Raw genomic sequence first — 26,141 nt, forward strand, 5'->3', positions numbered from 1 at the left:
CCTTCATGTGAGCCGACGTTTTGGAGGAAATTTACATAAGATAGAAATATCCATCCTGGGCTGTGCCATTTTAGACTGCAAGACAAAGGCTGAATGTTTGAATGGTCCCAAACATAAAACTTCCTGTACCTAAGGGCAGTAGTATGAGGGGGATGGCTAGACTGGGTAGTTTGGGGGTCAGAAGGTTTTCCCCTGGCAGCTGGGTTTCCATGTGTAGCTTTTCTTGGATATTGGGGAAACATTCAGAAAAACAGCCCTCTCTACCTGCCTGGTGGAATGGTTGTATTAAATTAGATTTTTTATAGGTTGTGTCTAATCTTAGTACTCTTTGCCCTAACAAATGCTAAATAACAGTATGGGGCTGATAAAGACCTGAACTCAGAATATGCTCTGACTTTCTGGGAAACAGAATGGTGGAGCAACACCCCTTCCCTTCCTGCTCAGATAATTCTGAGTGACAGCTTTCACAATATACCCAATGTCATCAGTATCTGGCAGCCTCCCTTGTTATGCCATTCTAGAACTGTGTTTCTCTAGAACTACTTGAAAGGCCATTGCAGCGTTTTAATTCTCTCTTGTGTCACATTTCCTGCTTTACAGGTTTGCTTCTCTTATTTATATCTGATTCATGCCTGCCAGGTTGCAAATTGCTATATAATGGTGCCATTCAGATCCCAATGGAATTGTTTGTCCGGGGTTTGGGTTGCTGGTGTGCTAAAGAACCAGTGCACATTTATTCTGAGAAGTGAAGTTGCATTTATTTTTGTGCCTACCTTTCACCCTATTGTGGGTGTAAAAAGGCTGAGGACTAGCATAGGTCAGTGGCAAGTCTCTATGGCCAAGTGGGGAAATGAGGATTATGGAAAAGATCAGCAGTACCTGCGGGTCACTTTATATGCATGCACACAAAATCTCTATGTTTAGAAATGTAAAACCAGGTAGATAAAGAAGTATTAGCTAAATTATATTGGAAGTTAAATGTGGGTTATTTGGAAAGAGACAGAAAGATGACTCTTAACTAATATACAAATGTAATGCCTGTGTCTTATAGTTTGGGGTAGGGGAAGTAACAAGGAAGCGAGCTGCCAAACATTAGAGAACAGCATTTTGCCTATTTTGCTTTCATTACCTACCTGCTTGGGTTGACTCTGAAGCCCAAATTTTGCCTTATTCCAGTAAGTATCTCTATCAGTTAAGGGAGCAATCTGACTCACACTGGCTAGCCAGCTGAGGTGCCTCAGGAAGCTAAGTCCTGCTCTGCCAGCAGAGATGGAAGTAGGCTAGCAGGTCAACATCCCACTAGATGTCCTCTGGCCCACATGTGGAAAGCTCTGCTGGAATAGGAGTTTCCATTGGTGGAGCAGGGAGAAAAAGTATGCATCTGAGGTGGGAACAGAGATGTTGCATCCTAAGCCTCTTTGTACCCTTGATATACCTCTGGAACTAAGGAGCTAGGGTAGTTAATTCCCTGCCCACAATGAGGTGGCTGGGAGAGGATGTGGCAGTTGCTGCCAGCAGATCTTCTCCTTTCACCTTAGTCGATGTAAGGTATGTTCAGTTTCGGTTTCAGTTTCTGTTAATTGGTTCTCGTGAGAAACTTGCAGATTCTAGCTTCACCAATTAACTCCAGCTGGTGTCAATTTACTCTTGGCAGAAAGCCCAGGTCTGCTTGACCTAGAAACTACTCACTCTGATTGGTTAACGAGCAGCACTCAACTCTGTTATCTAGGGATTGCTAGCACAGTTTGGTGTGAGGTGTGTTAGGAGTTAGAAGTGCTGTGTATGGTTATGAGAGAGAAAGAGAGGGTTTATTTTGCTTTTATTTGTATGCAGAAACTCTGCTGGTTTTATTTTTCCTTTTAATAAATCCTGTAAATAGTTATTCTGAGTCTAGCTGACTAGTCATTACCGCCGCGACTAGCTTCCTCGCTGTGCAGGAAAACTCTGCTACGTTTGGGCTAAAGCCAATAGGGCTATGCCTGACACTCCAAAGTTCCATGAGGTTATGGGCATTGTACTGCCAGCCTGAGTTGCGGTGGTGTCAGCATCAACGGCGTTGGTTCCAGTAGTTCCAGAAGTTGTTGTTCTCTGGCTGGTTCCTGACCGTGGTGAGCTGGTGACGCAGCGGACACAAGGACAACAGCTGCAGCGTGTGAGTGCTGGGTGCTGTGGTTCCTGTTTTCTCTCTCGGTGGTCGTGAGTAGCTGGTTCCGGGTTCCAGGGACATCGCTCTCAAGATGGCCTCACAACCAGTTCAGATGGCTTTTGAGCGTCTGAATGACTCCAATTACTTGCTGTGGTCGGAACGCATGCAGGCAGTGCTGCAGAGGGATCGTCTCTGGCAAGTGGTGAGTAAGTTTCCTACGAAGCCTGATGATGAAGACCTCGATAAAGACCAAAGAGCAAGGGCCACAATTGTCTTGGGGCTGGAAGATTCCCAGTTGCCGTATGTGAGGGGAATCAAGACAGCTAGAGGTGTGTGGCAAGCACTTAAAGAACTCCATGTGCGTGAGACAGCGGTTTCCAAGCTGTTCATTCGCAAGGCATTGTACAAGGCAATGTTACAGCCTGGGGTTACAATGCAAGAACACCTACACAGTTTACAGTTAAAGTTTGCTGCGCTACAGGAAAGAGACTGTGCATTAGACCAGCAGGAGAAGGTGGCTATTATTTTGAGTTCTCTCCCGGAAAGCTGGGATAATTTAGTTTTGTCTCTAGAAGGCATGCAGGAGCATGATTTATCAGTCAGTTACGTTACTGGGCGTTTGATTGAAGAATGGCAGAAGAGGCAAGAAAGGTTGTTGGCTGCAGAGGCTTCTACAGGTGGACGGTTTGGAGGGAGTTCTCATGCCGTGCCAGAGGTGAAGCAAAAGCAGCGTGCCGGTGAGGAGTCAGCGTTTGCTGTTAGGCGTTGTTTCCGATGTGGGTCTTCAGCGCATCTAAAACGACAATGTCCGGAGTTGGTCAAGTCTCAGTTGCCGGTGCAGGAGCAGAGACAAGATCAGCAGCAGCAGCAGCGGAAAAAGAACTTCTTCAAACAAAAACAGTCGACTCAGCTGGTGACCGGCGAGGTCAAGATTGCTGATGAGAAACAAGCTGTCTGGGTGGTCGATTCGGGAGCGTCTCGCCACATCGTGAATTCAGATGAATTGTTTGTTTCCAAGAACTCAGCACAGCGCAGCCAGGTGGCTCTAGCAGACGGAAGTACTTCCGAAGTGATTTCGGGGGGTGCAGTTTATGTTCCTTGTCTTCGTGAATGCCTGCAAAATGTACTTTGTGTGCCGTCATTAAGGAGCAATCTGATGTCTGTAGATTGTTTGCTAAAAGCTGGGTTTAAAGTGCATTTTGAAGGAGACAGTTGCATTATTAAGAAGGCTGGTGAGATTTTAGGCACTGCTAAGTCAGAGGGAGGCTTGTTTTGGCTTAAAGCAGGATCTCAAGTTGCAGCAGTAGTCAGTAAATCTCAGCCTGCAGTGAATAACAAAGCTATACATGACAACTGTGTGCACTTATTGCATAGGAAAATGGGGCATGCTTGCTGGAAAAGTGTACTAAAAATGTCTGAATTGGCTGATGGGGGTAATTTAAAGAGTTGTAACAAGTACCTTGATTGTAATGTGTGTAAAAAGGTTAAAACCCACAGAGTCTCTTACCCCAGAAGTGACAGAGTTAGTGAGTCACCGCTACAGCTGGTTCACATGGACGTAATTGGTCCATTTGCTGTAAGCAGGGGTGGATCGCGTTTTTCACTAACAATTGTGGATGACGCCACGCGTTATTCCTGGGTTTTTCCCATGAAGAATAAGGGTGACGTGTTCACTAAGTTTAAAGGCTGGGTGGCATCTGTGGAAAGATTTCTGTCTGTTAAACTCAAAAGGATTCAGACGGACAGAGGTGGCGAATTTATGTCAAATGCCTTTAGAGATTGGTTACAAAAGCGTGGCATTGGGCATAGAAAAACGAACGTTTTTTCCCCAGAGGAGAATGGCGTTGCAGAGAGGAAAAACAGATCTTTACAAGATATGATGTTTGCCATGCTTGATGATGCTGATTTGCCCATGTCTTATTGGGGGGAGAGCATGCTCACCGCGTGTTATCTCCAAAACAGGCTCTTTCATCAAACAATAGGTACAACCCCGTACTTTAAATTGTTTCAGAAAAAACCCAAAATTGACCATTTGCATGTGTTTGGATCAAAAGCCTGGGTATTAATTCCGAAACAAATGAGGAAGAAGGGAGATCCTAAGACCAAACAGCTAGTGTTTGTGGGTTACCAGGAGCTGGGAAAAGGTTTCCGCTTTGCTGAAGGGACAAATGGCATTGTGATCTCCAGGAATGCCAGTTTTTGTGAACATAGTGGCTGGGAGAGACTACATGCCAATACTGAGGTTTGGTTTGAACCTTCCCAGGAGCTTCATGACTCTGAAGGTAGACACAGAGAATCAGAGTCTGAGGGGGAGGAAAGTTCAGATAAGAGCTCTCAGGAAAGTGAAGTTAGCCAAAGACCAGTTGCTAAGCAACAAAAGAGAGGTCGTAGTTCTGAGGAGGAAAGTGGGTCAGAAGAAAAATTTTCTCCCAGAAGATCTAAAAGACAAAACAAAGGAGTGCCTCCAGTGCGTTTTTCCCCAGATACTGCAAATGTGTTTAGTGTAATTGCAGAACCCAAGAGTTTTCAGGAGGTGTTAAAGTTACCAAAAGAGGAGGCAGAGCTCTGGAAACAGGCAATGGAGGAAGAGATGTCCTCTCTGAATGAGCACAAGGTTTTTACACCAGTAGCAGCGCCTGAGGGGGCAAAGATTGTAGGCTGCAGGTGGGTGTACAAAAGACTTAGGCCCGGTTAGGACATATCTAGGGTTGGAAGTGTGCTGGGCCCAAGATGGCAGCTGCCTAATTAGTCAGCAGAACAAAGTTAAACAACTACTGACTACATACAGGATGCAGGATTGCAAAGGGGCAGCGGTGCCTATGGATCCAGGTTTCATAAAAACACTTCACATAGATGAGAGTCCTGAATTTGAACATCCTGATGTATATCACTCTGTAATTGGAAGTTTATTGTATATAGCACAGTGGTCCAGACCTGATATTAGCTATGCAGTAGGCATATTAAGTAGATTGGTCTCAAAACCCACACTAAATGCCTGGAAAGGGGTAAAACAAGTTCTGAGGTATCTCAAACAGACAATTGGCTATATGTTACAATTAAATTCTTCAGAGGATGAAATGTTGAGTTGCTACTGTGATAGTGACTGGGGAAATTTGCCAGATAGAAAATCTGTCACAGGACTAGTCATAATGGTCGGTGGAGCTTTAATCAGCTGGCGGTCACGCAAGCAAGACGTTGTAAGTGTGTCATCAACAGAATCAGAGTATGCTGCATTGAGTGAATTGTGCAACGAGGTGATTTATTTCAAGCATTTGATGGCAGATTTAAATGTAAATTGTGGAGAACCAGTACAAGTTTACATTGATAATCAAGCTTGTATAACCTTAAGTAAAACAGAGGGTTTCAAATCGCGTTCAAAACATATCTCTGTAAAATACCAAAATGTACGTTGCTGTGTACAAGACAATGTAATCACCTGTACTTATGTGTCAAGTGAAGAAAATGTAGCAGATGTGTTAACTAAACCATTGGCAAAGGTAAAGAACAAGCGAATGTGCAAGGGTTTAGGTTTGCTGGAAAAATAATCTCCTACATAGGTGTATTTGGTGTTAATTGTTCAGCAGAATCTGTGAGGGGGTGTTCAGTTTCGGTTTCAGTTTCTGTTAATTGGTTCTCGTGAGAAACTTGCAGATTCTAGCTTCACCAATTAACTCCAGCTGGTGTCAATTTACTCTTGGCAGAAAGCCCAGGTCTGCTTGACCTAGAAACTACTCACTCTGATTGGTTAACGAGCAGCACTCAACTCTGTTATCTAGGGATTGCTAGCACAGTTTGGTGTGAGGTGTGTTAGGAGTTAGAAGTGCTGTGTATGGTTATGAGAGAGAAAGAGAGGGTTTATTTTGCTTTTATTTGTATGCAGAAACTCTGCTGGTTTTATTTTTCCTTTTAATAAATCCTGTAAATAGTTATTCTGAGTCTAGCTGACTAGTCATTACCGCCGCGACTAGCTTCCTCGCTGTGCAGGAAAACTCTGCTACGTTTGGGCTAAAGCCAATAGGGCTATGCCTGACACTCCAAAGTTCCATGAAGGTAGGATTTCTCTGTTCATTGGATCCCATTGCTATCACTACTGTGTATGACATCTTCAGCCCTGGGATGGGGAAAATCTTGGTGGGCTTGTAACCATGTCTACTTTAAAGTAGGTCCTATTGAGTTCAGTGGGGCTTACTCCTAGTTAGGCATGCTTAGGATTGCCGTCATAGACTCTCTGTTGACAGATTAACAGTGTAATCCTATGCATGTTTAGTTGGAAGTATATCCCACTGTATTCATTGGGGTTTAGGATTGCACCTTCTTATGCATTTTGTTACGCCTCTCTTCTTCAGTCCCCTAATTGCCTACTCATTCACAACTTCAACCACTAGTCAGGAAAGGTGGGAAGATTAGCTTGCATATGTCAATATATCCGACAGGTGTGGGAGGCAAAGTAGAAAGTGTGCTAGTTAGCAAGTGTGTGTATATGTGTAAAAATTTGCTTGTTGAGCATTTGAACAAAGAGCGTTGGAAGAAAACTGATAGGGGCGCTTGTATGTTATACGCAAATGTGTCGTCTTCATTTTAGGTTATTTTAAGGTAATCACAAATGAAACATTGACATGTACAACTGCTTAGATCAAGCAAATCAGCATGACAGCAGTTAAATGTAATGCTTTGTACCTGCTGTGTGTACATTTGGCAGGGCAAGTCAACTGTTGCAGAACTGTCATCTGATAGTTTCATTGGTCACGTAACTACATAATGTGCAGGCACAGGGTTATTACGGTCTGATAGCACACGATTCTGCAAACTTTCTGAGGTTCAGCAGGCCACTGCCTTTTCAATTTCTGGATGGGATGCTGCCTATGAACTTAATATACTTGAGAGTTCTGTGTACACTTCCTTGAGCTCTGTGGAAGAAAGGTAGGATATAAATGTAATAAATACGTATATGTTGAGCAAACTAGCCTCCTTCTCCCGGTGGAGAACGGGCACAGGGGCTCACCACCTGTGGTCCTCCAGTTGATGCTGCACTACATTACTGATGATTGGCCATGCTGTCTGGAACTTACGGGACCTATAACCCTACAGGTGCCACAGCTGTGCTTCAGGTTTTTAATCCACAGCTAAAGCAAAGTCTTAAGTACCATTTGCTGCATCTGGTTCCATTCAGTCTCATTATCATTGTCTCTTCCAGCTACCCACCTGCAGTTTTAATTTAGATTGTATGCTCCTTGGAGCAGGGACTTGTCGCTCCACTCTTTTACTGCTCCTTAAATTATGTATAGATGACTTACAAATCTATACAAATAATAATGGCTATGATGTGTGTAATGTTTGCACATCTGCTTGCTACCCTGTATCATCTTAAGTACAGATGTGCTTCTGCTTCCTCTCCCAAATACAAGCCCTTATTATCCCAGGTAAACTTCTAAAGTTTCTTAATTTTCAGCCTTCCAGTTGGTTCTGCATGCTCATGGGTTAGTGTCTCGTCATAGTATCCCCGCTCCCTGTTCTGAGTACTTCCACATCTGGCTCCCTGTTGGCTTCTTAGGGCTTGGGCAGTGTTGTTCCTTTCTCTAAGTCCTCCTTGGTTTTTGTGAGTAGCTTGTAACCTTTTAGCTGAGAGGTAAGATTTTTAGACTTGTAACCGTAGGCACCTTTCTGAATGAGTTCCTTAACCCATAGGTCTCTTCCCTAATCTTGCCGTCAAACCCATCAGATCAAATTTTCCTATTGCCAAACAATCCTTCTGGTTCAGAATGTGCCAAGCTTTGACGTAATCAGTGCTTAAATTATCTTTTGCAGTTCCCTGGCTATTGGAACCAGAACTGGGTACAGGCTTTTTTCCTTGAGTTCTGTGGAGCAGCTGGATCAGGTCCATGAAAGTAGTAAGTCCATTCTGTTTTGATACAACAAAATATTGGCCGATGACAGGCATTATCCTGCATTACAGCACTTTAATCTGCCTCAATGGAGCAATTCCATTTTATCATTCCTGCTAGAAAACAGATGGCATATCTTGGCTGCAGCCTTGCTTGTGTTCAAACTGCACTAGATGCAGCTGCGTTAAAGGGACAGTTGCCCACAAAGACAGCATAAAACAGTGGTGGAGATTCTTCCTTGTTTTGGACACCAGTATGAATCTAAAGCAGTCTCGAGCCTATTTGCATTAGTAGTTCAGTCCCAATCATTCCGCTGTGAGTTGGAGCAAATTAAATGCACAGCTGTGCAATCTTCACTGACTTGTGGGGATCGAGCAAACGTTTTCAAATATCCAGAGCTGTATCTCCAAAGTAAAAAGGTGTGATCACTACTGGGAAAACGCAGTTGTGCGTTGCAGTAAAGAGTCTGAGAATTTAGGGGGCAAAGCTTTGATGTGAAACAATGACCTTTTTATTCCTAAAGACAGCCCAGCTGGCCTGCAGTAACTTATGTGAAATCCGGATAGCTCAGTTGGTTAGACCATGGTGCTGATAATGCCAAGGTTGTGAGTTTGGTCCCCATATGGGACAGCTGCATATTCTTGCTATTGCAGGGGGTTAGAATAGATGATCCTCAGGGTCCCTTCCAACTCTACAATTCTATGATTCTATGTTACATGCAGATCCAGAATGTGATCTTAGTGGGTCCCTTGAAATGCTTCCGTAGCCATGTGGGAGCTCTTCCATAAGTGATGCTGTTGAGCTGCTTTTTAAAAAAATGATCAGCTGTATGTGTGAGTTGAACTAATATTTCAGTGACCAGATCAAAAGCACAGGGATCAATCACTGGGATATCCCACATGAAATATCCCCTGCTGCCGCCCCACAAGTAGAGTGCCATGGTCAGGATATTCAGGATTGACCTGCCCCTTCACCCATTTGGCTCATCATAGGCGACAGCAGAGAACTGGCTGCAAACATGCCATTGAAGCTCAAGACCAGCCTTTTGTCAGGCATCCTCTTCTTGAAAGCCTTCAAATAAAAGATTCTTGTTGTCACCTCAACTCTGCCTCCTCCCACCCAATGTTGAGCGATATAGATGGGACAGTTTCCTTCTTTTTAACCCAAGCCTACCATTCTGTAGTTTAAACCTCTTGCCTTTTCTGTTGTCCTTTGGTGTATGGCTGGTTCCCCTATTGCTGATGGTAGGCATGATCAAATGGCTTTATCACTTTAATATCAATGGAAATTATGTAAATGCTGAAATGAATGACTTAAAAATGTTTACCCTTGGCTGGATCAGGTGTTTTCCTCCATATATTTCAAAATTGCCCACACGTTTTTGCTTAATCTCGCTGCCACACACCCCTGCCCCCCGCAACCTTCAAGCCTCCTTTGCTCACAGTTCAGTATTTCCATGAGGTCATCGTAGAGAGGAGTAAAGCTGTGTTTTCAGGCACTTGGAATATTATGTTCCCATTAACAGCCTAAAGTGGCCTTTGCTTTGTATGCCACAGAACCACATTCTTTTTGAAGAGCTCGTAGTCTCGGGCATGGTTCGGGTTGCAAACAGGGAGGGGAAATGATTTTATAAAGCACACTTAGAAGTGCTTAAACAAGATTAGAAATTCAAAACAAAGGGGCAAAGATCAGCTTTCCATTTAAATGAAATACACATCCTGCGCTGTGGTTGCTGTCATTAGCATTTCACTTTAAATACCTCTTTTACAAAAGGCTTCCATTTGGCTGCATGCTCTCGGGCAACTTAGCAACACAAAGATATACATTTGTCAGCCAAGGTCTGCCCAGTTATTGCAGGTCAGTTTAAAACTATGCTGAACTGTGTCCTTGGGTAGCACTCTGTGGCCAGATTGTGACAATGTACTTCAGGGCAACCTGACCTGCCAGTTTTTTGTGTGTTTTTTTTGAGCCACAAGTAAATCATTCAGCTGCACCTTCCACAACACTGCTGAAATCCCACCTCGCCTGTCTTTTCCTGCAGTCACAAATACGGTTGATGATAATTTTTCTCTTCAGCTGTTTTTTTAAAAAACTTTGCATATAGGAAGATCCATATTTTTTACCACTTCGTTATAGCCTGACCCTTTGCATACTTAAAGGTAAAGGTAAAGGGACCCCTGACCATTAGGTCCAGTCGCAGATGACTCTGGGGTTGCGGCACTCATCTTGCTTTACTGGCTGAGGGAGCCGGTGTACAGCTTCTGGGTCATGTGGCCAGCATGACTAAGCCGCTTTTGGCGAATCAGAGCAGCACACGGAAACGCCGTATATCTTCCTGCCGCAGCGGTACCTATTTATCTACTTGCACTTTGATGTGCTTTTGAACTGCTAGGTGGGCAGGAGATGGGACCGAGCAATGGGAGCTCACCCCGTCACGGGGATTTGAACCACTGACCTTCTGATCGGCAAGTCCTAGGCCCTTATGCATACTTACACAGATGTAAATCTCACTGTGTTCAGTGGATCCTACTCTCAATTACATTATTTAGATAATTAAATGGGTATAGATTGCATACATGTATTGTATGTCTCCATAATGGCTGCCTTTGGATGCCAAAGTAAACCATGGTTTAATGTTTTGAGAAAAAGCCTGTATGACTCTTGGATTCATGTACAAATGCCTTCCCCTTCTCTGGTGTGACTGTAAAGTAAATTTTAGATTTACTTCAATTAAATGTGTTGTCTGTGATTAGACTGGGTAAACTTAATTACTGCTAGCAGAATCAAGCCAGCTTCATAAACTATGGTTTGACGTTGACTTGTTTCCATTAACAATAGTTAAGGTTAATCTGTTCATGTGTAGGTTTGGACCACATAGCAAGCTGCAGTTAATCTAAAATGGAAGCAAAAGGGTTGTGGCCTTGGTGGAGAAGGAGAAGGAAGCACATGAGCCTGAGGCTCACTGCACTTCATTTTTGTAATGCTAAACCATGGTTTAGCACTATGTCCAAAGCAGCCTATTGTTATTCCAGTGGAAGTGTAGGCAGGGAGATCTACAGAAATATCTAAATTTCCTTTTAAGGCCATCCAGGCTTTAATACAATACAAAAAAATAAAGTAAACAGAATATTGTAAAAGGACAACATAAATTTTACACAAATAGAGCAGCAGCAATAAAAATCCAATTCAAAGTACCTCCCCCTTCCCCCAAAGCCTGAGCAGAGGCTACAAGTTGTGTGAAGATGTACTTTCTTTTATCTGTCCTGAATCTTCCATCATTCAGCTTCATTGCATTATCCCAAGTTCTATTATTATAAGGGATGGTGAAACCCCTCTATCTACTTCCTCCTTTCTGTCTAGTCTATCTCTGTATGGTGGGAAACTCCTGCTGCAAATACCTCAGACAACCCAAGTGGATTACATTAGGGTCCGTGGCTGGGATCCCATTGTTTAAGACCGGAGATCTTTTTGCATTCTGAAATTCTTTTATGGTGTCCTGCAACATTTCTGTTGCATTAGTTGGCAAGCAGACATTTGAACTCACACAGTCTGTCTAAGATTGTAAAAAAAACCCCTGCTTGTTTGGCTCATGCAACTAACAGCTGTTAGCAAAGATAGCTTGGGTGCAGGTTGACTTTGGGACTGGGGCCAGGAAGAGAACTTTATAGTCTAATACTGTGTCCACTGGCCTAGAAACTTTTCCCTTTTCTCTAGTTTCAGCCTTCCTTCAGGAAGGATGGGTCATCCTTCCAACTGTGGCTGTCAAACAGGGAAGGGATGAGATTATGCACATCTTGTCCCTTCCGTCTGGAAACCCATTTTATTTCCTCCCACTTGACATAGAGCCTTCTATCTCCAGGGAGGTTGTCTTATTTTGTCATCTTGCCTTGGGCAATTCACCTTTCCCCTTTTTGTTGGGGTGCATGTCGCCTAAGCTAGGAGGGAGGGAAAAAAGTATTATTAGAGCTTATTATACCACACACCCCTCTCATAGTAGGAGAACTGGCTTCTCAAGTTAGCATCATACAGATACTGTAAAAGAAGCTGATTTTAAATTCCTTCTAGAGATGAGCCATTTGCCTCTGATTTCCCTATCCCTGAATGTGACCTATGCGAAGTTCCGAGAGCGGAGGCTAATCTTTGGAAAACAGTTGATGACTCAGCATTTTGCCCTTTTGCATATATGATTCTCCTCCCCTTAGCAAGAGCTTTTCCATCACTTTTCATTTCACCCCACAGATGAAATCCCAGATGTTTACATTGTAGAGCGCCTCTTCTCCAGCAGCCTGGTGGTGGTGGTGAGTCGCACAAAGCCTCGGCAGATGAACGTCTACCATTTCAAGAAAGGGACCGAAATCTGTAACTACAGTTACTCTAGTAATATCCTCTCTGTCCGGCTCAATCGGCAGGTAAGAAGTTAGGGACCTGGCTCACTCTCAAGTCATAAAGATGCGTGATCTGAATTTTCTTGCTCATACTGTTTGTGTCTTAGTCTTGCTACATCCGTTTCAGAAGAACTATTCCTCTTGGATTGCAAGTAGTTATCCATCTCTCTCTCCCCCCCCCCCTGTAAAGTACTCCTTTTAACTCAGGGTCGGGGAACATTGCCGGTCTCCAAACCTCACCATCCCTTGCCATTTGTAGTCTACCCATCTTCTTTACATTGCAGCATCATTGCATGATTTAGGAAGCAGGAACTGCCTTAGCCCAGCCTGGCTCTGGTTCTTACTTTACGAAACCTTCATGAGAGCAAAGTTTGTTTCTCTGTGCGTGTGCTGTTATTTTTCTTGATTGGACTCCTTAGTGGAAAACCTTAGTTTTGAAAATGGAAGAATCGTTTTCAGTGGAGCTGCTGGGTTCCAGCACAGTTATTAGTTGCACATGTTGGCAAAACTATGCTTTGGTTTCCAAGTGGTGAGAGGTTTCAACTGGTGGGAAGAACTAACCACCCCCCACCCCTGAAATGTGAATATAGCAGATTCCTTTGGAGCAGAGGTTCTGCTACTAATCCTTGTTGGGTTGCATCTTGGCCACTGGTTGTCAACAGTATAGCTCCTGGCTTTTGACAAAGTGTCTCCGGGTTCATGAGTCTAAGGGATTGAGGCTTCTCTATTGCCCTGGCTAGAAGTGCAGAGTGATTCAGCTTACACCCGTATGTGCTGACATTGCATTCAGTGGTGGTTATGCTGTAGAACATCAAGGAACTGTCTTGCTGTAAGGGACTGAAGGCCTGCTTAAAACCAGTGTTTCAAACAGTGGCTAACCAGAAGCCTCTAGGAAGTTCGCAAGCAGGGCATAAAGATGGTGGTCTTTCACTGTTTGTCCTGAACATCTGGTAACCTCAGGTATACTCTGAACATGGAGGTTCCATTTATCAATCAAGCTATTAATGGATCCAGCTTCAATGAGCTTTATCCTTTCTAAATCTAGCTTGTAGCCATCACCAAATCGGTTAATAATATGTTCCATGTACTTCCTTCTGTCTGAATCTCCTGCCAAAGATGCTCACTCTGTGACTGTAAGAGGAAAATGTCTCTATTCACTCCCTACATGCTTCATTGAATTTTATGAATATTATGCCTTGCTCCCTCGGTTGTCTTCTCACCCACCCTGTCGGCCCTAAATTGAAAAGCCTCAAATTTATTAGCATTTCCTAATGGGAAAGGTACTCCACTCCGTTGATTCCTATTGTCCAAAACAAACATCCTTACTTAAACATGCATATGTATGTCCAGGTCAGAGTTCTGAAGTAATGGTTGGTTTCTTGTGAATTTGAATCAGAGCCTTACTTGAACCTGTTAATTAGCATGCAGGTGTAAGAGCACCAGGGATCAGGGCCTCCTTCCACATCAGTGGTGTTGTGTCACCAGTAAAATAGATCCGGGGCTGGGTGTCAACACAGGAGATTTGTTTTGAACTCTTTGTGCTGTTCACAGCCCTCGGTGGTCACTGCACACTCTGTGCTATGTACACTTGTGTGTACATATTTGCTCAGCCCCCGCCCCCTTTAAAGATAGGTACACTGCAATTGCAACAGGTGTGTGAAGGGTTCATGGCAGAGACAAAAAGAAAGGTTAAAGTGCTCATCCTGAAGAGGAAATGAATGTAAGATAAAGATTTGTTTTTAGGAGTTAACAGCAGGCTTTAAAAGACAAAACAGGTAGTTGAGGACTTTGCTTTTATAGGAAGTTGTGAAAGCTATGTAATTATAATTCCAAGTTAGAAAATTCAAAGCTGGCAGCTATCATTAAAGACGTCATGTTGGACTGCAGAAGAGGAAACTTTCCCAAAATGAAGGAGTTGGTGCAGAGGAAGTTGAAAGGGAAAGTCAAGAGTCAAATTTCTCCAAAACACTTGGGAGTGGTTTAAAAACTCAATGCTAGAAGCCCGACTACCATGTATGCCACAGTTCATTAAAGTCGCCACCAGGTTTTCCGCTTCCATGGTCAGTAACAGTATGCGCCTCTAAATAGCAGTTGTGCTCAGCTTCCGTTTGCGAGCTTTTCATGAGTATTTGGTTGGTCACTGTGAGAACAGAGTGCTGGACCGGATGGGCTTGATCCTGCAGGGCTCATCTTACGGTTGCCAGGGAATATCTTCAACTATAGGCATGGTGCAAACTCTTCTGTTTTCCTAGCATTAAGTATGAGGTGCATGGATTTTCTGTCTGGAAGGCATTACCAAAATGACTCGGTGTGACCACTTGGCAATGCTATGCTTGGGATTCTGTAGCTAGAAAGAGCAGAGCAGATTCTATATTCTCAAAAAGCAGAGAAGCCTTGGCTTCAAGTAGCAAAGGCTATTCCTCAAGTTAAAAAAAGAAAGAAATCAAAGTAAGTTTTTAATTCTAAAATCCTGGTTTCAAATAAATGATCAACACCTGTGATGAAGTTCTTATTAGAAATACCACTTTTTCAGTGCCTGGGGCCTCGGAGCTTCTGGTCATACACTGGCATTATTTTGGGTGCTCAGTTTTCCCCTGTTTTTAAAATACCTTCTACATAAATAACCCCTTCAGAGCACAGGCACAGTTTTCATTGGGAAAAGCTGATTGGCCAACAACAGTCTAGACTTCATCTTTAATCTTGGTTGATGCCAGATACAGGAGCAACTTGTCAGAGATGAGGTCTTGCTCCTGTTTCCCAGGTCCAAGGCTGTTTCCTCAAAGAAACAAGACCTTTTTGTTTGCACTTTGGGAATATGTTATCATTGGCTTCTTCTCTCCTGTTCAGTGGCTGTGCGCTGCAATCTTATGTGTGGCCCATCAGATGTAGCTGCCATTGAATTCCCAAGTAAGTGTAGGATTTCAAACTTAGTATTGGTGGTCACCGCTGCAAGAGGTGTAGATGGGAGCATAACTTTCCAGCCAGTTAGATAATGGTTAATGCTGTGCACATTATCTTGACACCTGGAAGAATATGACAGCTAAAGCACTTTGTGTCTCTACAAAAGTAAACCCAATTGACTTACTCTTCGGTAAGTGAGCATAGGATTGCAGCCTGAACCATCATCATCATTGATAAATGCTAGGTGCTGTATCCGGGTTATCTCAAGCTCATGTTTTGAAATACCAAATGCTATCTTTCAGCTTGTAGGACACACACTAAAAATGTAACGTTTAAATAAGCTCTGGTACCCTTACTGAAGTTTTTTCAAATTCCACCTTTTTGAGTGGATGTGATTTTAGGGGAATGGTATTTATTCCAGGTAGAGGGCCATTCAGGCAGATGTATTAGAGAGTTGTACCTTAGCTTCTGGAATACGCTACTGTTTTAGTGCTGGAAGATTTGGGAAAAAGAGGTGAAATGTAATCTGTTTTAAGCTGACAGATCTCCCTCTATCACTTTGCTTCTATATCTTCCTTTAGTGCAAACAGTAGTTTATCTTAGTGATTAAGATAATTTTTCTTGACCAAACCAAGTTCAGCAGAGATCATATCTCTTTCTGATTGTTGTGAACACCTGATGCCTTTTCTCCCAAGTAGATAGTCCGAGCCAGTCTGTGAACCTTCCCAGTGCAACTGGCATGTGCTGATGGAATGTTTTGAGGCCTATCTTATTCCTAAGCAACAACTTGTGCTTTTTTTGTATTTCCAGAGACTAATTGTTTGCTTGGAGGAATCTATTTATATCCATAACATTAAGGACATGAAGCTTCTGAAAACGATCTTGGACACCCCTCCAAACACAACAGGTAAGGGAATAAGCCTGGCTTTCTGTGTAAGAGAGGGGGGTGGACTTAGCGCAGCGAGCCTGGAAGCTCATTGCAGGTATCCCTATGTCACTACTATGCTGTGTCAAAAAGCCCCATGGGGTGCATTCATTCAGTGGAAAGGCTTTCTCTCACCTTTCTAACACCCTAAGGAAAGTGCTTTTGTCGTTCTTTGCTTCTTGGGGGTAACTGTTGCTTCATTCAGCAGTAGTAACTGATAACCAGTTTAAATTGGGGCAAAATGACCTGTGGTTTTCCTTGTGCTGTGATGGTTGCAGGGTTAATAAAAAAAACCAAGTACACGTTTCTGGGCAATCTTGAAATTATCCTTTCAAGTGAATATGCCCTTCTTTAAGCAGCCAAATGGAGAGTGACACTTCACTCCTCAGGGATTATGTCGGAAGGTTGTAAGTGAGTGCTCAATTGGACTAAAACAGCCCTGGAGCCTGCCAGGTGATTTAGACTGCGGCTGCCATTGGTACTGGAGTTGTAGTCCAGACCTGGGCTGTGATTTTGTTGCAGCATCTGAAGGAGACTCTTGTTTACAGCATCTGGAGTTGCTGTGCATCAGGCTGCTTGGTTGACCTTGGGAAAGGAATATCTTGACAGTGTTCGGTTCTCAGTTGGAGGCATTAGTTAGATTTGCATTGATCTAAAAACATCAGGAGAGGGAGCTGGATGGGTTTAAGTGAACAAAATGTTTAGTTTGGTTTAGTCCATGCAATGGTAAGAAGAGTGAAGTACCTCTGGCGGATGAGGTTAATGGGATTTTTCCTACTCATCTACTTGGGTGTCTTGTTATAGAGGCATGTGACTGTTAAAAAGAAGTGGCAGAGGTTGTACATACACTGTGCCAAAAAATAAAAATAAAATCCAATTCCCCCCAATACGTTAATTTCCTGTGAAGAAAATCCAGCTACTGCAATTGGAATAAATGAAAAACAATTTGCATGGCATGTCTTTGCTTACCTTGGAGTATCTTGTTCAACTTTCAGTATGAAATTTTTCAAAGAACTTGAATTGGTTGTTTAGCAAGGGAGGGCGCTATGGAGAAGACTTGGGAAAACAGGACTGTTGGAGCAAGGGAAAAGTAACCAGTTGTAGAGAAGAAACTGCCTGATACCAGGTCAGGCTAATTGTCCCACAAGACCAGTATTGTCTACTCTGACTGGCAGCCCTGTGGTCTCGGGCAGATGTCTTTCGCATCATCTGATAAGTGTGGAAGCAAAGAGCTCTTGGGGACATTGAAACTAACTTCTAACCAGTGGAAGTCTTGCTGTTGGTTCCTCTTAATGCCACCAATTCCTGTGTAGTTGCTGAGATTTCATTATGCATTCCTCACTCAGCGTGTTTCCCCATACCCTTTCCTCACTCTCTTTGCACTGGGTAACAGAGCAAGAAACTTTGAATACTTAATTTGGGGGACATAATGCTGGTTCATACACTTGCCTAGCCATAGACTACGTGAGACTCCATACAGAAAAGCCCCCTCCCCTGAGGCAATGTGTAATGCCTGCACAGTGCATATACAGTGGTACCTCAGGTTAAGAACTTAATTCGTTCTTGAGGTCCGTTCTTAACCTGAAACTGTTCTTAACCTGAGGTACCACTTTAGCTAATGAGGCCTCCCGCTGCTGCTGCACTGCCGGAGCACGATTTCTGTTCTCATCCTGAAGCAAAGTTCTTAACCTGAAGCACTTTTTCTGGCTTAGCGGAGTCTGTAACCTGAAGCGTCTGTAACCTGAAGCGTCTGTAACCCGAGGTACCACTGTACAGCCATATGGTACATTCCTAATTTGTGCTGTTTCACTTCACCGTTTGTGAAGTCCTGTATGAATTGGACACTGTGTGTAGTGCCACACTGCGTATTGTCTCACACCTATGGTGGTTGGGTGGGTGATGTGTACCTGCTTTTCCAGCATGTACACTGTATTTTCAGCTACCTGGCTGTGTGTGTGAACCAGACCACGGGAAGCTGAGTTTTGCAGGAGATCGCGGCAGTATAACTGACGGCTATCACAATCACTGCTGGCCATTCTGTATTCTGTTGCGATGGTTGTAGTCATCAACAAGCTCCTGGGCCTTTCAAGGTTTTGCAGCCCTCAAATTGCTGCAAAGCCTTAGAGTTAGGAAATCTGCCATTTTGCTTCATCGCTTTAAGCAGCAGCCTTAGCCGGAACATTTCTGGAGAGGACTGACCACATTTTGAGCTGCAGCTGACTTTGACAAAAAGCCGCAAAGGAGAGGAAATGGCAACATCACCGTCTCCTCCCCTTGACCTGCCACCGTGCCTTTTTGTTCCTGCTTTGCTTTTGGCAGGAAGCAGCTCTCGGGCAAGTTTGGCACTTGATCCCAGCGAATGACAATCTGTTTGACACCTTCCATGTACACAGCACACTTAAAGAACAAAAGAAGACTCTCATGGGAACTAGAATAGAAGATGGGTTATGCCCCTGCATCAAGTGCCAGCAAACTAGATTTTTTTGTATCTCTCCCCCCCCCAAGGAATTCCATGGAGAATAGGTGGTTCTCTTCTGCCCCCCTCAGAATGAAGTTAGAATGTAAGAAGAGCCCTGCTAGATCAAACCAAACCCTGAGACCCCTTTCCTGGTCTGTCCCTGCCAACTTTTACCCCATCAGTGTTCAGGTGAGGTTGGGGTTTTGTGCCCCAGAATAGATCCATTTGCATATGCTTCCTATGAACCCTGTTTTCCATTTTAATGTCCATTTCCCCAGTTTGGAGGAATACTTTTTGAGCTCTGTGCTGTTCCTTGTTTTGTTTTTTGATTTTGCTCCCCTAAATGTGTCATTAGCAAAGTTGACCAACTCACTGCTCACCCCTAAACTCCACATCATTTATGAACAAGTTATAAAGCACTGAAGTTGGTTAGGCTGAGGTATAGAGAAGGGGCCAAGGTCACCCAGGGGAACATCATGGCTGAGAGTCCTACTGAAGAAACACTTGAGGAGGGAGTGTGCTTCCCCATTGGGCAACATTAGTAGAGGAAGGTCACGTTCTGGGTAACCCAGAATGAAGATGATGTGTTTTTTGGGGCCCTGCAAGGACAGCCAGACCAAGGTCATTTTGTTGGGCATCTGAGATGAGCTAGATAAAGTAGTGCCTTCCCCAATGCTTCCAGCCTTGACTCAGTGGGTTTTTCCACTATTTTAGGGTGGGATTCAGTTGCAAACTGGCAAATTCAGGTTGCCTAATTAATTTTGATTTGGTGCTCTTGCACAGCAAGCCTGTGTCTCCAGACAGATTGGACTTCTGGTGGTCATGGGGAATTGTGGGATAACAATTTCTTGATGGAGTGTCGTATAACTTCCCTGCAATCAAAGGGGAATGAATGTTCAGTGAATAACTGATGTTGCGGAACCTCCATGCATACATTGCGCAAACAAATCGGGATGAATGCTCAAGTGAACAGGTCCTCAGGAAGCAACCAGTGATGCAGTTCACATGTAGCCAATAAATGCCTGGTTGGTTCCTTGGGAAGTCACTCTTGGACTCCAGATTGACCTCATTCTGGCTCTTAACAGATGGCCTCTCATGGAGATTAAACCCATTGAAAGCTTTGGATGTGATTATATTTTTAAAATCCTCCACTACAGCTCCCAAAGGCATAAACATCCACCGGCCTGGGGCTTTGAAACAAGACAGCAGTTCATTTAAGGTTCAAAATTATTGAAAGAAGTTAATTATGCTTGCCAAAGAGGCTCCAGCATGATCATGTTTGTTCTCATTGCTCTTTTTCTTTTACTGAAGTCTCTAACTAAAATCTATAGGCCTTACTCCCAAATGCCTCTGTATTAGTCGCCGCTGAAAGGCTCTGCAGACAGGGAGACAACGCTATTCCTTTTATCACTGATAGCGTTGTGACATTAAACCCATGGGCTGGCATTGTTGTGGATTTTTTTGAGCCTTATATAGATATGGAAGAGTGGTGAATTTAATTCACATGGGTGGAAGAATCGAAAGAGCAAAAGTGTAGGCTCCCAGAGACGATATAATGGCTCCTTTGCTACACCCTAGTGTTCTGTTGCTGCACTAACGCAAGCCTTTTTTGCTTTAGGATCTCTTCCAAACCTAGCCTTGTGTTAAATAATTTTAACAATAATTTAATAATAATAATTTTATTATTTATTATTTTATTACTTGACTCCCTCTAGACAAATCACAAGCTGTAAACCGTAGGACAAACCTTGGTTCTAGTTTATGGTTTGTTTGGAGAAAGCTAAACCACAAGCCTGGGTTTTGATTACACACTAAGCACAACCGCACTTTTGCTCAGCCTAGCACAGCAGCAAAAGGATTGGGGCATAAATAGCAAAGTGGCTGCGGTTTCTCCAGGAGCCCACACATTATTGCCTTGTTCATGCCAGTCCTTGGCTTGACTTTGTGTTTCTTGCAAACCAGACCTCTATATGAGTTTTAGAAACACAATGAGGAAATTTGTTTACAGGACCTCTAAGTTGTTTTTTTGAGAGCCAAGCTGGAGGTTTTGAGATACGTGGAGGTTCACATTTGTTGTCTTTGCTCTGGAGCAAAAAAATGATAAATTCTAAGTTTCCCATCTCTTCCTGTGAGTAACTTTAATGGTGGTAAAGTTGAGTGTTTGATTCTGTTCTGCTTGTGCCCTGTTGACACACTAGCAAGCCAACTCTGCTCTTGCAAAGAAGGCTCTTCCAGTGGGTCTGTTTTTTGGAGTACTGATGACCTGCTTAATGAGCATTCAGCCTGATTTGTTTGCAGAGAGATTAGCCAAGGTTGCGTCAAGCAAGTGTTACCCCAGTCTTATCAGCGCATTTTCTCATCACTTCCCTTTTCAGAAAAAGTCCAATATTTTGGGGAAGCGTGTTTGTTTTTGCCAGAGCTCTAAATCAGCTTACATGGCGCAGCCTGAATCTACGGAGATGTGATTGAATTCCACCCCTAAATAGTGACCACCTGGAAGAATCTCCATGCCTTGTTGTTAGGACTTCTTTAGTTTCCTCTAACTGCGCACCTTATAAGAGCACCCTCTGGCGGTGTAGCTACTCTTTCTTGTTCTGTACAAGGCTCCATATGACAAATAATTTGCTTTCAAGCCTCCCACTAATGCCCCTTTCCAGTTTGCTGCTCCTAGGCCAACTGGGTTTGGTCCTGAAGCCTGTATCTCCCAGACTTTGGGGGCAGATTTGCAATCAGAATCTTCTGCTGTGACATGTTTGGCTGCTCCCTCTAGGGGAGAACATTCTGTATTTGTCCAAGTACATCCTTACCACTCACACATGGGGACAGGGCCACTGTGACATTTATAAACATCGGCGAGGGTATGTTTGCCAATAGACCTGAAGCTCTGTTCCAGGAAGGTAAAGAATTGTGTTCTCTCTTTTTTTTTTTTAGTGGAGAAATTGTGCGGTGCTGGACTAAACAGATCCCTTTGGAAAGCCCCCAGAGTAGTTTTTAGACAGTGTCTTTAGTGAGGAAGGATCATGGTTCAGTGGTAGCATATCTCCTTTGTGTGCAGGAAGTTCCGGGTTCAATCCTCAACATCTCCAGATAGGACTGGGGAAAAGTTCCTGTCTGAAACCCCGGAAAGCTTCTGCCAGCCCGTATAGACAATACTGTGTGACATGATACAAGGCAGTTTCCTAAGTTCCTGTGTTCTATTAATCCACCCGCTTTTGTCTACACAAAGTACAGCCCCTCCTCTGAGATCTCATGTACAGCAGGTCCTTTGTCTTAAACTGGGCTTGTTTTGCCTGGTGCAAAATCCCGCCACCCCCCCATTAGCGGCTAGTGTACAGAGATGACACCAAAATAGGCAGAGGGAGGCAACAGAAATGGGCTCCAAAATATGGAAAGTGGAAGAGCTTTAAAAAAGCAAAACAGAATGCTCATGTCTGCACCAAAAGGAAACTGAAAAACTATGCATATGCAGTGCAGGGACTTTGAGGGATGAGCCTTGAGAGCTGAGGGCAGGCTGAAGCAGTGTTCGAAACTCAAATTGTTCTAGGTGCATTTTGCGGCAGGGAATTTCATTAGTGCAAGCCGCTTCTGAGCTCCAGGCGCAGTACTGTAGTGTGCCTAATATTTCCGATTAAAACAGCAGAGTGGAAGCAAAAGAGGACCTTTTTCTGCCTCCTTACTTCCAGCTACTATCCAAAGACTGGAGAAGAGACCCTCTTAAGAATATTAGGGGGGTGGGCAGGGGAAGGACTAGACCAGGAGTAGCCAACCTAAGGCCTGTGGGCCGGATGTGGCCCAATCACCTTCTCAATCCGGCCCGCAGACAGTCCGGGAATCAGCATGTTTTTACATGAGTAGAATGTGTCCTTTTATTTAAAATGCATCTCTGGGTTATTTGTGGGGCCTGCCTGGTGTTTTTAACATGAGTAGATTGTGTGCCTTTATTTAAAATGCATCTTTGGGATATTTGTGGGGCATAGGAATTTGTTCATTCCCCCCCCCTTCAAAATATAGTCTGGTCCACCGCATGGTCTGAGGGATGGTGGACCGGCCCACGGCTGAAAAAGGTTGCTGACCCCTGGTCTAGACCATGTGGGAAACGGACACAATATTTTACCGGCAGTTCATTCATTTTCAGCTTTGTTGTATTGTTATAAAAAAGCACGCCCAGACATTCCTTTGCTGTACCCACAGCCTAGGTTTAAGGTGCCATTTAGCTCCTAGCTTTCATATCTCAGCTTCTAACACTGGGCTGAAGGTGAAAAAAGAGCTGTCTGCGTTGCATGCTGGTGCCACTCTCATTTCTTCTTTCAGGCATGAGAGAGTCCTTGGCTTTTACTGTGCTGGTGTCTCCCCTTAGCAGGTCCCCTCTACAGTTTTAATCTTAGATCTTAGGCGCAGCACGTAGAGGATCACTGCTGTTGCTGCTGCCTACCCATTGCCAAATTGGCTTGGAGTGCCCATTGGATGGTGGTGGACCTGCAGTGATCCTCTACGTGTTGCCGTGGAGTGGTAGGAATAGGTGGTGCGAGTTGCAGATCAACAATATTAGAGGGCCCCACATTTGACTATCCCTGTCCCAGATGTAGCATCACTCCAGGACTGGAGCTTTGTCTGGAGCCCTGTAGGAAGTCAAGATGGCAACTGGCAGGCAGCCCATGCTCAGGCTACTAGAAAGCAATTTTTTAAAGTGGGGCAGGGCAGGTTTTCATGGTGGTGCCTGGCTTGCTCGTGGCCTCAACACACGAGTACGCCGTGTGGAAAGCTGCAGAGTATTCCTGACTCGCTTCTATGGCTGGCTAAGCAGAATGAGTGCTCTGCTTGTTTCCTGCTTAACCTATCCTTCTCACCGCCATAACTTGATATATACCGAGGCTGAGAAGAAAGCGAGCAGAGCAAGCTTTCGAGCCCCAGGAATGGTAGGCTCAAAAGCCAATAGGCTTAGCAAATTAACTGTGGGGGGATCGTTCTTACAACAGTCAACTGATTTTTTAAAAAATTAATAATAATAAAAAAGTTGTAGTTGGGTGAATGAATGAAAAGGGAAGGGGAGTCAGGACTGTACATACACATATTCCCAAATATGCATAAAGGAATAAGTGAAGTTCTCAGCCCCCTACATATAAAAGGAAACTATTAAGTCATGAGCACAAAGAAAAACGGCAAGAAAAAGGTGGGTCAAGGGTTAGCATATTGGGATAACAGTAGTAGGGTTGACAGGAGGGCAGATCTGAACACTGCTGCATAACTGAGCGCTGATGGAAAATTCAGTTAGAGGAAACAAGGGGAGATTTATATATCAGCACAGTAAACAGATAAAAAGCAGATAAAAAGCAGATAGAGAAACAGATAAAAAGCAGTAGAGAAGAATTCCTTTGCCTGGTGTCAAGGGACACCCACTTTACCCTTGCAAAGCAGCCCAGCTGTTCAGAAAGACCCCATAACCTTTCTTGGTGGGGAGCAAGAGCAGGGAAGTGATCACGCGGTTGTGTGTCCTGATCTCCACTCGCACAACCACTGACTATAACCCTCAAACTTTCAAGTTAATTTAGATTAGGGATGCACAAATACAGAATTCATGTTTGGGGTTTGCTGGCCTTTCAGGTGCTCATGGCCCGGCCAGGTGGAGGAGATGGGCAGGGTGGGGCGGGCATTCTTTCTTTAGCGTTTGGGGTGCAAGCTCATGGCCTCTTTAGGGCTGCACATGCAGTTGATGCTCCCTCTCTAGAACAGAACATCTGGCTTAGCCCTGGTTCGGGAGAAGGATGCTCATATGAGCTCGTCTCTCCTGTACTTATTCTACACCTTTGAAATATTTTGCAAGGAAAGTCTGGAGTATTTTGTTTGTGCCTCTTGTGGAAACTAGTTCTTAGGACATCCTAGGAATAATAAAGAGGGCAGCCATTCATCTTTGAGAGAGCTTTCTTTTTTGCAGCCTTGCACTTAGTGCCTTCACGAAGTCAACTCTGTAGACCTGAGCTCTTTCCCAGGCCCTTCACAGCTTGTTTTCCTGCTCGGCTGTCCTGGACAAAACCTCTAGCTGGGCCTGCTGACTCACAGCGCTGCTGACTGAGTTTGTTTAGCTTCGGAATTCTCTCGATCCTCAGTCATCTCCAAAGGGCTTCAGGAAATAGGCTCCGCTGAATGTTCTTTCTACAGACCACAAGCCCAGAGACTTCCTTTTCAAGATTTTTCCTAGCAGTTGTCTGGCTTGCGTGCTACAAAAGCCAGTTTCTTTGTGATGTGGCGCATCCAGCTCCCTTAAAATGCATGCCTTGCAAATGTGGCACTTATCTCAGATGTTCCTTGTTTGGTGTTGGAATTGTTCTTCGTGATCTTAGTCATATATACCGACAGATGCATTCACCTTAAGCTGCTGCAGTGCTGCAGTAGTATAGCTGGAGAGGGATAGCCTACCTAGTGTTATCTACTCCTTGGAAACCTCTAGATTGGATTCCTGCAGTGTGTTGTACGTGGGGCTGCCCTTGAAAACCTGTTTGGAAAATGCAGAATTCTCACACTACTCTGTTGCATATAGCACCAATTTTGGCACAGCTGCACTGGCTACCAGTTAGTTTCTGGGATACAGTTATACCTCGTGTTATGTTTGCTTCATGTTACGTTTTTTCAGGTTGCTTCCCGCGGCGACCTGGAAGTACCGGAAAGGGTTACCTCTGGGTTTCGCTTCTTGCACATGCGCAGTAGCGCTAAATCGCGCTTCGCGCAGTAGCACCAAATCACGTGGCACACCTGCGCAGATATGGCACTTCAGGTTACGGGCTTTTCATGTTGCGAACGGGCCTCCAGAATGGATCCCGTTCGCAACCAGAGGTACCACTGTAAATTTAAAGTGCTGGTTTGGAACCTAGGAAGCCTAACGTGGCTCAGGACCCCAATACCTGTCTCCTTCTACGTGAACTAACCCAGACCCTGCATTTGTCTTCGGAGGCTCTTCTCCATGTGCCCCTGCAAGGGAGGAGTAGAGGGTGGAGGTTTGAGACCAGGCCTTTTGCATGGTGGCTCCCCACTTGTAAAACACTGTCCCCCAGGAGACACACCTGGCATTGTCTGCTTTTAAGTGCCAGACAGAAGCTTTTTTGGAGAGTAATTAGGTGAGTTTTGAGCTTTTTTTGTGTGCTCCCCGTTTTAGTGTGTGTGGAGGGGAGTGGATTTGTATTTTTGCATCCATATTTATGGACAAGTGTTTCAGGTTCTTCTTTTACAGTGGTACCTTGGGTTACATACGCTTCAGGTTACATACGCTTCAGGTTACATACGCTTCAGGTTACAGACTCTGCTAACCCAGAAATAGTACTTCAGGTTAAGAACTTTACTTCAGGATAAGAACAGAAATCGTGCTCCAGTGGTGTGGCGGCAGCAGGAGGCCCCAATAGCTAAAGTGCTGCTTCAGGTTAAGAACAGTTTCAGGTTAAGAACGGACCTCCGG

The 26,141-nt window shown here is 44.2% G+C and overlaps 1 protein-coding gene across 3 annotated transcripts in view; it reads left to right on the forward strand.

Annotated features, from left to right (window-relative positions):
* WIPI1 (WD repeat domain, phosphoinositide interacting 1) overlaps positions 1 to 26,141 on the forward strand; it is a 59,250-nt gene that overhangs the window by 7,542 nt on the left and 25,567 nt on the right. For 2 of the 3 annotated variants that reach the window (XM_081181460.1, XR_014004711.1), the window contains 3 exons: positions 7,952 to 8,034; positions 12,268 to 12,437; positions 16,125 to 16,221. In XM_081181460.1, coding sequence (XP_081037586.1) covers positions 7,952 to 8,034; positions 12,268 to 12,437; positions 16,125 to 16,221 — 350 coding nt within the window. Of the gene's footprint in view, positions 1 to 7,951; positions 8,035 to 12,267; positions 12,438 to 16,124; positions 16,222 to 26,141 lie in introns of those variants that run through there. The other variant, XM_081181461.1, reaches the window with a different exon arrangement.

Source organism: Podarcis bocagei, assembly GCF_964188305.1.
Source record: "Podarcis bocagei genome assembly, chromosome: 2".
Classification (NCBI taxonomy): Eukaryota; Metazoa; Chordata; class Lepidosauria; order Squamata; family Lacertidae; genus Podarcis; species Podarcis bocagei.